Genomic DNA, 14,704 nt, shown 5'->3' with positions numbered 1-14,704 from the left:
AATAATCAATGTTTTTACTGCATTTCCAGACATGTGTGTGTTTTTATTTTTAAGAGCTTTGTCTGAAAGGAGGTGTGGGAATCGTCCAAATTTAATGTCTACATTTAATCTTTAGCCTGCAATTCGCACGTTCCATGGATTTTACATTTTGTAAAGTATGATGTCATGTGTTACAAACTTGAGTGATACGTAGGCAGATAATTTCATCCATCTGAATTTGTCCAGAGATTATTCGTAGATGTGTATTTGTGTAAACGTGATCCATTCTTGATAATCCTCTTCAGCACTGTTGGTCAACATGCTTCATTTTTTGATATTTTTCTTTTAATTTTTTCATTTCAGTTTTAAATGCTTTCCTGAAATCATTCCTACTGTCAGTATATGCAGGTGAATTCTTTCCATGAATAAGTTTCCTTTGCTAAAATAGATGGCCCCTTTGAATTCAACTGAAAAAGCCATGTTACAGAGTCAGAACTATAGCACAGAATTTTATTCTAGTTTCCGTTCATGAAATCTGCATTTCACTTGTCAGTCTGCTGAGTTAAGCCCCCTCATTTTAGCTTCTTCCCTTTTGGTCATAGTTTGCCTCTCCTCCCTTCCAAGTTTTATGGGTAAATTGTGGAAGGCTTTGATGTAAAGTAGATGCCTAGTATGATAGGGTTTAACAGTAAGCTTATTCTTACATTTTATGCTTGTTCATTTCAGTACCTTTCTTTATACTTCAAAATGCAAAGTTTAAGCTCCAGTTATTTTAAACCCCTTCTGATAATTGTTTCTCAAATTATACCAATTTCAAAGGAAAAATGTAAGTCACATAATTACAACAGAATCCTTTACATTCTTCTGTTTTCTGAGGTCCTAATACTCAGTTTCTCTGATGCTGAAATCTTTGTACCTCCTAAGAAACTACTGCAAGATTTTGTGTAAACCTTCAATATGTTACATTTATGGAGGCAAATATCAGATGAAAATTATTATATAAGCTGTCGTAAAGTTTGTGTTGATCTTGAAACTGGCACTGTTTTCCATTATTTAATTTTAATGTATTTGACAGAATTTTTTATTCAGTTTTACTCGAATGCTGCAGAGTTTAACATTGTGACTGAAGGATTCAGGTAGTTTGCTAAGTAAAGCCTCAGTAATATGAAAGTCAGAGTTGTGAAGTGTGAGAGACTTCAAAAAAGGTCACATTGACATTGATCTCTCTACAGCAGTACCTCAACCTTAGTCATGGGAGTAATGACTTCAGTGTATCTATTTAGTGTTAAGGCATAACTACAGATGTGAGCAGAGACTACTGGGTCCGTTCAGCTGTGTCCATCTTACCAGCAGTTTCCATGGAACAGAACTGAAATTTAAACTATGGTGATAGGACATTTACAGGGATGGCCTGGAGAAGGATGACATACCAGCATGATAGTATTCTGCAATAGTTTCCCATGTTTTCCATGGATGCATGCTGCTGTTAAGCACTGCTTATAAAAATAAGTGTGTTGAGTCTGTGTAAACAGTATTAAAATCAGAAATAATTGGTGTGTAACAGAGCAACTTGGAAAAGTTTCCTTCACTCTGTCTTTTTTAATGACAGCTTTACAGAATCTTTTTCTGAATGTTGGGATCAGACTTAAATAATAACAAGCTGTCTTTTTTGTTAGATGAAATCATCTGGCCTGAAAAGGACGAAGCACCGCCTCCAGATGCTCAAGATCTCATTACCCTGCTGCTCAGGCAAAATCCCTTGGAAAGATTGGGAACAGGTTAGGGCTAACTACTCCAAATACTGTTTGTGTGCTAGAAATAGCTTTTACATTCTGCAGAGGTCAATACACTGTTGTTTGTGGTTATTTTTTATGTTTTTTTTTCTTTTTGTCTGAGAAATATCTTTCAGGATGAGCAGCCTATGTGATATATATGTCATACTGCTATGACAAGAGAAAATTAATGGACTCAAATAAGTAATAAGACTTCAGCAGGCTGATGTTTGTTTTGTGGTGCTTACATGTGATAGGTCTTTTACTCCTCTTGTACTTGAATAAGTAAAGCAGGAATTGTTATTAGTTGCTTTGTTGCATTGTTATTAGTTTATCAAGAAAAACAGAAATGTTGAACGGAGGAAGAATAAATTTGGCAGTGCCAGCACTGCTTAACAAATATGACAGGGGTGCTGCTCTGACAGGTTTAGGTGATGCCAGTGAAGAGGGGTAGTAGTGGTTCCTGCCTGCAGGAGGTGATGACTGTGCTTTTCCATGCTAATTTGCATTCACTTCACCGGGGATTTAGTTGAAGTAATGTCAGGGGGTTTGGCGTCTTTTGCTCACTGTTTTTCTGTGGCTCCCCCAGGTGGTGCATATGAAGTAAAGCAACATAAATTCTTCAGGGGCCTAGACTGGAACAGTCTGCTGAGACAGAAAGCAGAGTTTATTCCACAGTTGGAGTCTGAAGATGACACAAGTTATTTTGACAGTAAGTATTTGCTTGCAGTTAAAAAAAAAATGCAATGAACCCTTGCTAAAATAATCGCTACGTCTTGGAATTTTGTATTTGTTTACAGCTTTGAAAATCTGCTTTGTAGGAACCATTGGCAGCTGTACAGTTTCAGTGGTGGTATGACATTTCAGGAGAAATAAAAATATAATTATGCTTTTGACTAATGATAACATTTATTACCGAGTCCTCCCAATAAATTCAGTTGTTTTTTCTTTTTTCTTTTTTATTTGTAGCTCGTTCTGAGAAATACCACCACATGGAAACTGAGGAAGAAGATGATACAAATGATGAGGATTTTAATTTGGAGATAAGGCAGTTTTCCTCATGTTCACACAGATTTTCAAAGGTAAGTAAGAACTGTTTTAATGCATATTGTATGCATATTTTTTAGCTGCTATTCTGGAGTTTGGAAATATCAGAAATGGAAGAGGTGCATATAGCATTGCTCATTTTCTGTTAAAATTCCAAGAAACAAGTATGAAATGAGTATCTTGCAGGTGATGGTGTAACAGACTATAGTGGTAGCCTACAGTGATGAGTTTAAGTGACAGTAAACTGCAGTGAAAAGCAGGGTGGTATTCAGCATGTGATTCAGTTGAGGAAAGATGTGGATTTGTGCAAGTGATTTGAATGCTGTGAAGACAAACGGTCTAAAGGGAGCTAATTGCTGCTGGCAAGGAAAATAAGCAGAAGAGTGATCATGCTCAGGAACTTTTGTAGAGGAAAAACTGGCAGAAAGTATAATGGATAAAGAAGCAGAATGCCTAATCAGTGTGCTATTAGTCTTAAATAGCAGTCAACGGTGATTTTTAAAAGCTTTCTCTTAATGAGCAATTTCTTTCACCTGTTTAGATATTGTTTAAAGGTATTTTGAAAGTGGATGTTTATATCTTTTGTGTTCAGACTTACGCTTTAACTAATTGGTGTATTTTATTCTGGATTTGAAGTATCAAATATCTATTATATTTGTGATAGCATGGAGTAGCAGAGGAAGGAGTTGTCAATATAATTATCCTTATTCCATATGAGCTTCTTATTTCTATTTGGTGGCGTATTTCAAATTCATATACTAGCAGATGTTGCAGTAGTTGTGAAGATAGGTCGGACAAGAAGGCTTACTTCTCTGGGAGCAGTTTCAACAAGAGGCAGTGGGCACAAACTGAAACTCCAGGAGTTTAGTATGAATGTTACTTTACTGTTTGGATGACAGGGCACTGGCACAGGTTGCCTAGAGATATTGTAGTCTCCTCCTTGGAGATCAAAAGCTTTCTGGAAATGGCAGCCTGCTCTGGGTGCACGTAGTTGAGGTGTGGCTGGACCAGGTGACCTCCAGAGGCCCTTTTCAACCTCAACCGTTCTAGCATTCTGTGAACTTTTGCCCTTTTCAAAGCTCTGTATCACAGTGATGGTTTGTTATTTAAAGTCATTACATCTTGACATCTCTAGCTGTGACTCACAATCTGTAGAATATACAGCCAGCAGTTTTTGAATGCTGTTGGTCAGAAAAGTAAACAGAATTCTGGTGGTCAGATTTTTTTTCTAAGTCCTTTAGCCACGTAATTTACTTCTAACTTCTGAGTCAGTTGAAATTAATTTTTGTGCTTTCTACACCTAACTGGTAAATAATAAGTCAATACCTAAGGGGTAGGATTTTTTTCATTTTTAAATTTATGATTAGGAGTGAGTTCAATATTTGCATTGATAACCTGGAGACCCCAAGTTTCTGGGTTTTTTCTGCTGTCTTGTGGAGACAATGAAATGGGGAGAAAGCTGTTTAATTGATAATGAGAAGAGGTGCTAATAGTGATCCACTGTGTAAGGGGCCAAAGAAGCAAAACAGGAAAACATTTTAAGAATAGAAACTATACAAATTTTAGAAGGGTTGAGAATTCTTTAGTTTACGCTCTTTACTGTATATGAATTTGAAGCATGAAGAGCACCACTTGAATATCTTTTTTGTTTCAAATATGTCAATGACAAGCTGCTTTTTTGTGTTTTTTGTTGTTGTTATTGTCTGTAATAGGTGTTTAGTAGCATTGACCGAGTTTCTCAAACACAAGGTGATGAAAAGGAAGATGCAGGAGACAAAACAAAAAGTGTAACATTGCCTTCAGTGGAATCTTTAAGCTGGAGTTCAGAATATTCAGAAATGTAAGTAGAAGGAAGTGGTCTGTGTCCTGCTTGTCAGGTAGCAGGCTGCCTCATCTTGGTAACTGCATGAGAGTTTGCTTATTTTTAATGCAGACAACAAGTATCTACATCCATCTCCTCTGACACTGAGGGTAGCAGACAGCGACACAGTTCTGGTTTGTTGCCAAAGCTGGCTATATCTGCCGAAGGAGAGCAGGATGATTCTACCTGCTTAGTGGGAGCACAGGAGGAACAGGAAAAGCCTGCATTAGTGAGTGAAGAAATAGTGCAAGATGAACCCGAAGTAACAACTCCAGCAAGTACAATCAGCAGCTCCACATTGTCAGGTAATTCACATTGTGCATCTTAACTGATGATGTTAGAAACAGATGTGGATCTTCTTTGGTTAGCATTCATGGATTTAGAAATCCTTCATTTCTGTACCACTTAAGAGAGAAGATCCTACAAGGGCTCTGTTTTGGTATGAGTTTCATACTAATACACTTCCATAAAACATGGAATAGCATCAACATTTTTAGAAATGCCAACAGTTGGTATTGTTTCAGTAACTCTCCAGGACTGCTGGACAAGTTAATAAAGTGGTGATTTGGCCGTAGATCATTTGCAAAATCCTTTTCTTGAGAAAATGAGTCTTAGATCCTATGAGTGCTGTTACTTATTTAAAGCACCGTTTTTATTCCTTCTCTTGCCTGTTTGGTAGTTTTAGATTGGTAGTGCTAAACTCTTTCCAGCTTATCTGTTTTGCTGTTTTCCAACACTGTGCTACATTTCAGTGTGTTTTTAAGACTTTACTGTGAAATATATTTGTTTCAGAATTGGCAGTATTGCCTTTGACTTGTGGAAGTCACTTCTGTCATTTAAAATCTTGGAAGAAATGTAGTAATCTGTTCTCTACTTAAATAATACATTTCCTTCATGCCTCCATTTTCCAGCACAAGCATTTGAATGCACTGCTGAGTGATCCAGAGACCCGGTATCTTGCTGGTTTTGTACCTTCAGAGTGTTTTATGTAACTGTTGGGTAACCTGGTTCTTAACACAGATCTAGGCCTGTATCAATCTCACTTTTGTTCCTGTGTAGGTTTGAATTACCTCATTTCCATATTTTCTCATTTCCAGATGATTTCTCTTTTGTAATTCAATGAGTTACCTCAAGATAACCATTGTATTCTGTCTTCTTTCTATTCTCACACCCTGAATTTCCTTCGTAGTCTGCATTTTCCTCCCCTCAACCACTAGTTCTGGGAGTATATCCTCAAAACTACGGAATTGTATAACCATTTCCATCTATTTTCCTTGTCCAAAACACCGTGTGCACACTCCCTCCTCAGTGTCATGTTGATGAATCTAGCTCCTAGCCATAGATACTAACTCAAAACATCTCTTGTTCTTTTGTCACTTACTAATTACACTTAAGAATCATTTCATTTATTCCTGTAACCCATTAGCAACAGGATATTCTGTGATCTTAAAATAAAACTAGGAATTAATTTTAACTAAGGTTAGGAGACAAACTCTTGATGCTTGTTTCATACAACTTTACCGACATGGGCCGTTATTGCTATCATTATCATCATCATTTTCTATGAAATTCTATTTTCCTTCATTACGGAAGATAGTTGAGAAATACCAGTGGGGTTAACACTGAGTTCTTTAGTGCCAGACATATTCCCTTTTCTGAAAGTGATAGAAGAAAATCACTCAACAAATAAAAGTGAACGATAATAATGAAAAGAGAACGCCAGGTAGTGTTTTGATGGAAAAGTTTTGATTTGGAAAAGTTGTTAAGCTGTTAGCAACTTGCACAGCTGAACTTGAATCTGTTGTTCACTTTAGAAGTTCATGTGAAAAATAGATGTATGTTTAAGTTCTTCATGATTAATGTTGCATGTTGAGCTACTGATCTTGCTTCTGCTTTTGTTTACTTTTTGGTTCCATCAGTGAACACAAGATGTTGCACAGTGTTGCTTCACTTCATTCTGTTAAATTTATGCATGTTTTAGAGAATTGCTAAGATTTCCAGATTGTCTTTTTGTAAATTTGTAGACAGAAGGAAGAAGCTCCTGTCTCACAACTGTTTCCTTTCCCTAACCTCCAGTTTTCCTTCAGTGTGTCCCTTTTTATTTGTACAGTTGGCAGTTTTTCAGAGCACTTAGATCAGATGAATGGAAGAAGTGAAAGTGTGGACAGCACAGATAACTCCTCAAAGCCTCCCACTGAAGTTACATCTCAGATGGCTCGTCAGAGATTAGAAAGTACGGAGAAAAAGAAGATCTCTGGAAAAGTTACCAAGTCTCTTTCTGCAAGTGCTTTGTCCCTCATGATCCCAGGAGGTACAGCTAAATCTGTCATTCAGTATGGTTTGTGCATAGTGCATGGTTTCTGATGTTAATGCAAGATTTTGGAAAATACAGAATGGCTTTTTGTCAGAGATTTTTACTTCTGTCATTTACATTTGAGTAAAAACCCTGTCTGGTCTTCAGTTTGGAGTGCTCAGATCACAGCTGAGGGATCTCTTCTGACCAGCAGATTGTAGTTTAGTGGTAACTACAATGCTGCACAGACAGGATACAGGCTACACTGTAGCTCATCTATAGTATGATTGTAGCTTAAGTCCTAAGCAGCTCACTACATACAGCTTCATGAATATCTGCTGTGATGTTACAGCTGTTTGTTTGGCCTATTTCTCTCCTGTCTCTTGCATAGAAAAATGATAAGCCAGAGTGAAGTCTCTGAAGTGAGAATAGCCTGAAAGTTGAACTCTTTTCTGTATTACACTGGTTTATATGTAGTTGGCTTATATGTAGTAAAGCAAATGTGAAGCCAGAAATACTGCTTTAAATTGGTGGAAGTATAGAAGTAGTATTGAGTGTTTCTAGATGGAGCATTGGCATTTCATGCCATAGTGATTCCAAATAAAAGTCCAGATTGCCCCAACTGAGCAAAAAAGGGACTGCATCTTAACCTTTCTGTCTTCCATGATTGTCTAACTCTTTGGCTTGTCTGGGCCACATAGAGTGAAGAGGAATTGTCTTGGGCTACATATAAAACTATATTTTATCTATTCCACTATATCTAATATAGTTAACATATGTAAGAAACAAAACTTGGACTTTTTTATTTTTTATTAAAAAAACAAATTGAAAAAGAAGAGGGAAACAGTCTGAGCTTGTTCTTTGCATAGACTTTTTCTTCCAAGTAGTCACTGTCCATAAGTCAAAGGTGTTATTTGATGTACACCTCTACCACTCAGTTCTATTTATTTATTTATTTATTCATTTTTCTGCTAGTAAAAGGCCTACAAGGCACATTAATTATTCATATTAGCCATCAGAAGAGCATGATACGCATGCAGGTAATACTCACAGCCAGTTCTGTATTGTAGCGATTCATTTTCCAGCTGTAGGTTAAGAATTGCTAAGTTCCGAGATGATACAGTCTGAGTTACCCTGCATATTAAAATAGGGTATTCTTTGAGTTTTATCCCAGCATTCTGTGAAATCTTAACTTAGCTTTGTCTACACGTAGGAATGTTGTCATTACATTTCTGTCACCCTAAATCGTGTACTTTAGCTCTGCTTATTACTAACAAAAATCCCAACTTATTCGTGTACATTAGTAATGCAAACTACAGCAAGAGACGCCTGGTGTTACTGAACTGCAAGTCATGTGCCTGGAAGTCAAAGGACTTGTCCTGCAGTTCAGACAGAAAAAGATAGGGTAATCTGAGAATGCTTCAGAGCCAGAAGGTAACACTGGAAGCTGTTACTGGATTTGACTGCTACGTGGGATTCCAGTGTTAACCCAGTGATAGATATCTGTAGGGACCCTTTGGTGGCTCACATCCACAGAATCGGACTGCAGTAGTCTATTGAAAAAGTGTATCTGCCTTCACATGACAGTACTTGGCACAGTAACCAGCTGGAAAATTTCTGGGTTGCATTCCTTTCAACAGCTGTCATGCTGCTGTAGTCATCAAAGTATTTTTTTTTATTCTCATACAATTGGGTTTACATTTGTGCAAGTGTGAGCAAAGGGTGTTTTCAAAACAATAAAGACAAACAGTTTGTAGAAATTGAGGTTTGGTACAGGCTTTCTGAGTTACTGTCCATGTACAACTAGATACTGTGTTTAGACATGTGACTGAATCCAAAAGATAAATGAATGCTTTCTTTACCACTGCTGTTTGTTGATTTAGTGCCTAATTTTGGGTGTATTCATGGTAGCATCTGTGTATTTTCCAGTCAAAAGAACTTACAAAAGGCTTATATCTAACAGGTTTTCCTAAGAAATAGGAGTTTTGCTGTGGGAAGTGAAATTTATTTCTCGTGTTAGGTTAGGCTTCTGATTCACTAAGATTCACGGTTAGTGCAAAGGAGAGGGATTTTAAGCAAACACAGTGAAATATTTTGGCACAAAAACACCATTATGCAGATTGTCAGATTTGCGTCTGTGTTTCAGTGTGATCAGAATATACTATAACAGATGTTATTTTTTTCTTCCAGATGTGTTTGGTGTTTCTCCTTTGGGAAGTCCGATGTCTCCTCATTCCTTATCATCTGATCCTTCATCCTCTCGGGATTCTTCTCCTAGTCGTGATTCTTCAATTGCTGCTGCAAGTCCTCATCAGCCTATAGTAATTCACAGTTCAGGAAAAAAGTATGGCTTCACCATCCGAGCAATCAGGGTTTATGTGGGAGACAGTGATATTTACACCGTGCACCATATTGTTTGGGTAAGATATTAGTTTTATTTTCATAAAGCCAGAGGAAACCAGTAATATATTTGCCTTTGATCTTTTGTACACATGGTGTCTGTTGGCAGCTACTGTGTAAATGGTAATGATGTGCTGAGTGTTAGTTTGAGAAGAAAATAAGCGACTGAACAGTGCTAGTGCTGGCTGTGGTGACAATGCAAGCCAATATAATACACATCTTTGACAGAAGTAATACCTTCTTATCTTCACGGAAGTACAGGATGGTTTGTGTTGGAAGGGACATCAAATAGCATGCAGTTCCAACTCCCACTCTGTGGACAGGGACACCTCCCACTAGACCAGGTTGCCCAGGGCCCCATCCAGCCTGCCCTTAAGCACCTCCAGGAAGGGGGCATCCTCAGTTTTGGGCAACCTGTTCCAGTACCTCACCACCCTCTTGAGTAAAGAATGTTCACCTAACATCTAACTTCAGTCTCTCTTCTTTTTCTTTAAAAATGTTCCCTCTTGTCCTGTTGCTATCAGACCTTGTAGAAAGTTGGTCTCCCTCCTGTTTATAAGCTCCCTTTAAGTACTAGAAGTTAGCAATGAGGTCTCCCTGGAGTCTTCATCAGACTGAATAAGCTGAAATCCCTCAGCCTTTCTTTGGAGGAGATTGCTTCAGCCCTCTGATCAGCCTCATTTTCTACTCTGGACCCACTCCCAACAGGTCCACGTTTCTCTTGTGCTGGAGCTCTCATACCCGATGTCGACCTACGTTGGTCAGTGTCACTTCTAGCAGATTTGGCATTTGTAAACAGACTACAGTGGCTTATAAAAGACTGAAGGGTTAATGCAGCCTTTCTTTGACTGGGGGCAGAATCTGGGTAACTGAACTATTGTAAACAGAAACTGTTGAAATACACATGGAGTTTTTTAAACTGCTTCAGTTGGGAGATTAATGAAAGACAGATTTGTTATGTATTTTACTACTCACGAATAGGATAATTTCAAGTTCTGACTTCTCCATTAAACATACATATGAAAACGTTAATATAACATATTACAACTACCTTAAAATAATTTTGAAAAATCCCTGCTACTGATGAAGTAGAGTATCATTCTTGTTTTATTCATGTTGTTTACCTCTCAGGTTGACTAGTTAATGGAGAACATTGCATGTAGAGAGAGTATACACGTGACTTGATAATAAATCCAAAAATTGGAATTCTTGTGACTGGTAGGGTGTCAAATCAGTGAAAGGAAGGGGAAAAAAATAATTTTGCATCACAGTAAAAGTGAAGTCTTGGCATTTTTCAGAACACTACAGATATTTTATTTATTTATTCATTCATGTTTAGGTATTCAGCAACTGCTGCGGCTCTGTAGCCTCAGTATTGCCTGCATGACATAGAATTCTTGAAAAGCTTATTTAAAAGTGTAATAAATTATTTAAGCCACCTTGAAAATTATTTGCAATTCAGTTTATTTTGGTGCTTCACCAACTTTGTGCTGCATTGTTACCTCCAGTGGGTTAGGCTGATGAATTCAACCCAAATACAAACAGTCCACAGCTACATGGTAGACTAAAAAAAAATTGCATCATGGTTAGGATGCTGTATGTGATCACTGTTTCAATTACACCCCAGTGTCAGATGTTGGAAGTTTTCATTTGGATCTGAAATTTTGTCTTGGGAAGTGAACCACCCTTTTATGGTGCCCTGCTAAAGAGAATTTACTTAGTGGTGATGCAGCACTTCAGTGAGCCTTGAAACAGTCCTAGGCCCCATGCACAGAGATGAAGCGAGAACTGAAGTAGTTCGCCTGTACTTTTTCTCTTCATAGAACTTGGTATCTGTAAGATTTCTTCATTGTGTTAAAAAACTGAGTACCTTTATAGAACAAGAGCAATAAAAAAACCCTACTGTTGAAAGTATGGTAACTAGCTAACAAGAGTTTTGTGTTTTTCTTCATCTGTAATTTCTAGAACGTGGAAGAAGGAGGCGCAGCATACCAAGCTGGTTTGAAAGCTGGGGACCTAATTACTCATATCAATGGAGAGCCAGTGCATGGTCTTGTTCATACGGAAGTCATTGAGTTGTTGCTAAAGGTAACTCTTAAACATCTGGGATACAAAATCCATGCCTGTTTTTCACTAGGGGTCATGGGGTTGCTTTTGCTTTCTTCAGAGATTAACTATCAGGTTTTGTGGTTGTTCAAGTACAACCTCTGAGCTTCTATTGAATGGATCTAAAAAAGTCAGCAACTGCATCCTGCTATGAATTTAGTTTCTCTGCAAGGAACTGACACTGCTGCTGACGCATGTAGAGTACTTGGGAGTACTGACTGACACAAAGATACATCTCTCTCAAATTTGACACATTCAACTGAATCCAACCATCTTCATCAGATAATTCAATGTTTTCATGACAGTGCCACTTACTTTCTTCTTTTAAAGTGAAATCCATCAGGAAGGATGGAAAACAAGAATATGAAACATTTTCTTTCTGTACAGGAACTTGCCTATCATAGTCTTTAAAGCCTAAAATGTTTTTGTCTCATGTATACCCCAGCATGTTCTGCAAATGTACTTAACAAAGTTCTGATGCTGCAGTTGGATTTTCACAAATAACCTCTCAGATGTTTTTCTTGTGGAGTTTTTAAAGGCCTGTTCCATTATAAAAACATTTTTTCTTAAAAAGAAAAGACTTAATGTCTTAGCTGTTCACCGTAGTTCATCATGCTGCAGATTTTCTGTAATCTTTGTTGCACAGACTAAAGTAGTTCAGAACTCTTTTACATTGCTGTATATTTACTTCCTATAGTAGTAACGAATTTAATGGTTCTCCATACAGTTTTGCCTGTATAAGTGAGTAGTCAGTTATAAAAGAAGACTGGAAAGCAGTGAAGTATAAGAAAACAAAAAGAGCTGGGGAAAGTTGCAAATTACACTTAAGCTTAAATCATTGTGTTTTTGTGTTTCTTTTTAATGTCTTGAAAGGAAGAGGAACTTCCACATCTTACAATTTTGCAAGAAACCTATAAGATAATTTTGCAGTGTTAGGTGGTTGGGTAAAACTGCATAAAAACTGAAAAAAAAAAAAAAAAGAGCAGAAACACAGGAAACCTGCACACAACATACAAAAGTATACTTAAAATATGAAATTGTTGCCATCCAGTTGTGCTATCATAAACTAATTTGAGTTACGAAAACTCTCCTGAGAATAAGAAGGTTACTGTAGTACTATGCCAAACTACGAGGGAGGCTTGGATTTTTAAAACATAGATACTTACTTCCACTTGTATTTTTTTATTGAACAGCTCTCACCTGTCAGTTCATATAAAAAATCGTACAAATCTTAACTTCGTTATACATTCCGTTTTTTGAACAAAGTACTGATCAGGACCACTAGTGAAAGTTGGTTATCTCCTCTATTTTGTCATTGTAGTGGCTAGCATCCTGAGATGTGACTGGCTAGTGAAGGGAGCACTGTGCAGTGACAGCTGATCCCTGTGGGGAACAAGGTGTTTCTGTAGAAATTAACTTCTTGAATATTGCAGTTTTATCCTTGGTCTGTCTAACTAAAGTTACTGGAATTTTCCCGTTGTCCTGGAGCTCATTCTTGTAATGGAGAGAGTTTAGAAGACAGTTTGAGAAGTTTCCAGTCATTGTTTATGTGATATAAATTAGCTTTGCAACTTCTGCGTAGAGTTCCGGTCGCTGCCAGCTCGCACTCTTGAGGCTGTTTTGAAGCATCTTGGTTTTAAGTGTAACTTCAGTTTAAAGCTAAGTGGTCTTATATTAGTCGACCAAAAAGTTCTCTGTATTTTGGCAGAGTGGCAACAAAGTGTCAATTATGACAACACCTTTTGAAAACACTTCCATCAAGACAGGACCAGCTAGGAGAAACAGCTACAGGAGCCGAATGGTCAGGCGCAGTAAGAAAACCAAGAAGAAAGAGAGTTTAGAGAGGTGAGCAAACCTTTTGGTTCATTACAAGGGTATGTTCTTGTGTGTGTGGATACATAACAATCTGTTAAAAATGAAGTTGTCTCTTATGCCTTCTACACCTCTTTTTACCTTCTTCTCTGTACTCGTAACTTTATAGCACTGAGTTTATATGTGTTTTTTGTTTTATGCTAATTGTATGTGTATTCTGCTAGTACTGTATAAAGAATCCTTACGTTTTGGTGGGCTCTTAAATAACAAAATGAAAATCTAAACTCATAAAGAACTAATTGTTCATCTGGAATGCACGGAATAAATTTTAGTACAAATATATCTAATTAGAATATCTATTTTAGCTATTAGCAGTCATTCGGTACTTTCAAAACTTAATGCTTTGTAGTGTAGTTTGTAATCATGCCAACAAGGATTTAATGTTTCCTTTTCTGAGGATAATGGTAGATTGAAGTAATGTCAGCCGCAAGAGCTTTGCCTGTGCTATTAGTATCCTTATTCATCTTATGTTTTTACTAATGCTGTGCTCTTCCCACGCTAGGAGGAGATCTCTCTTTAAGAAGTTGGCCAAGCAGCCCTCTCCTCTACTTCACACCAGCAGAAGTTTCTCCTGCCTGAACCGATCACTTTCATCAGGGGAGAGCTTGCCTGGATCTCCAACTCACAGCTTGTCTCCAAGATCACCTACCCCAAGCTACCGTTCCACTCCTGATTTTCCATCTGGTGAGTGTGAAGGAATTGAGGACTGAGAAAAATTACTTGAAATTGAAGTGTATTCTGCTTCTTGTGAGGCCCCTAAATCTGTTGCACTCTGCTGAGAGTAGTCAGGTCAGACAGACATAATCATGGAATGTCTGGTTTCTATCTAAAAAAGGGAAAAAGATTCCTACTGCAAAACCAGTGGTGTTCTTATAGTACGTAAGTATCTAAAATGGAAATGTCCACAAAAATCCAAGTCCGCTGGCTTCAAGTTCTGTAATAAGCAATCCAACTTTGATTAAAAAGTAAAATCTTTCCTAAAAGAGGCTGATAAAAGAATGCTACATGATGGAACTAGTATAGACTCTTACAAATGCAGCTTGATAGTTGGAAAGATGAGTCGGGTGCTGAAATATAGAAAAGGGCCTTATCTGCTTCTTTCTTATACTATGATTTCAGTGTCTACTAAAAGCTGAAACACTGTTGTACAGTCCCTTGCAGAGAGTAAATAATTTGGAACATCTTAATCATTGCTTTAAAGTGCCAGAAAGCATTGATCTATTAAATAGATGGAGGCAGGAACTTAAAGGAGTTAATGGAAACAGAAGGGAAAAACAACAACATTTTGAAATGATGAGGTTTTTGAAATTCAGTCATTCAGAATCTTCCGAATGTTGAAAGATTGTAGAAACAGACATCACATGCTCTTTTAGA

General features: G+C 37.4%; 1 protein-coding gene across 1 annotated transcript in view; it reads left to right on the top strand.

Moving 5' to 3' along the window:
• The window catches only part of MAST4 (microtubule associated serine/threonine kinase family member 4), a 100,807-nt gene that overhangs the window by 79,851 nt on the left and 6,252 nt on the right, over positions 1 to 14,704 (top strand). Inside the window, exons 16-25 of the mRNA XM_065739759.1 lie at positions 1,656 to 1,757; positions 2,341 to 2,463; positions 2,721 to 2,833; positions 4,511 to 4,638; positions 4,732 to 4,964; positions 6,770 to 6,970; positions 9,143 to 9,372; positions 11,318 to 11,440; positions 13,167 to 13,303; positions 13,833 to 14,014. Of these exons, the coding sequence (XP_065595831.1) occupies positions 1,656 to 1,757; positions 2,341 to 2,463; positions 2,721 to 2,833; positions 4,511 to 4,638; positions 4,732 to 4,964; positions 6,770 to 6,970; positions 9,143 to 9,372; positions 11,318 to 11,440; positions 13,167 to 13,303; positions 13,833 to 14,014 (1,572 nt within the window). The remainder of the gene's footprint in view (positions 1 to 1,655; positions 1,758 to 2,340; positions 2,464 to 2,720; positions 2,834 to 4,510; positions 4,639 to 4,731; positions 4,965 to 6,769; positions 6,971 to 9,142; positions 9,373 to 11,317; positions 11,441 to 13,166; positions 13,304 to 13,832; positions 14,015 to 14,704) is intronic.

Source organism: Cyrtonyx montezumae, unplaced genomic scaffold (assembly GCF_038088225.1).
Source record: "Cyrtonyx montezumae isolate F1298 unplaced genomic scaffold, pur_monq_1.0 scaffold_25, whole genome shotgun sequence".
Lineage (NCBI taxonomy): Eukaryota > Metazoa > Chordata > Aves > Galliformes > Odontophoridae > Cyrtonyx > Cyrtonyx montezumae.
The sequence above is the reverse complement of the archived record's forward strand: the minus strand, read 5'-3'. Positions and strand labels throughout refer to the sequence as shown.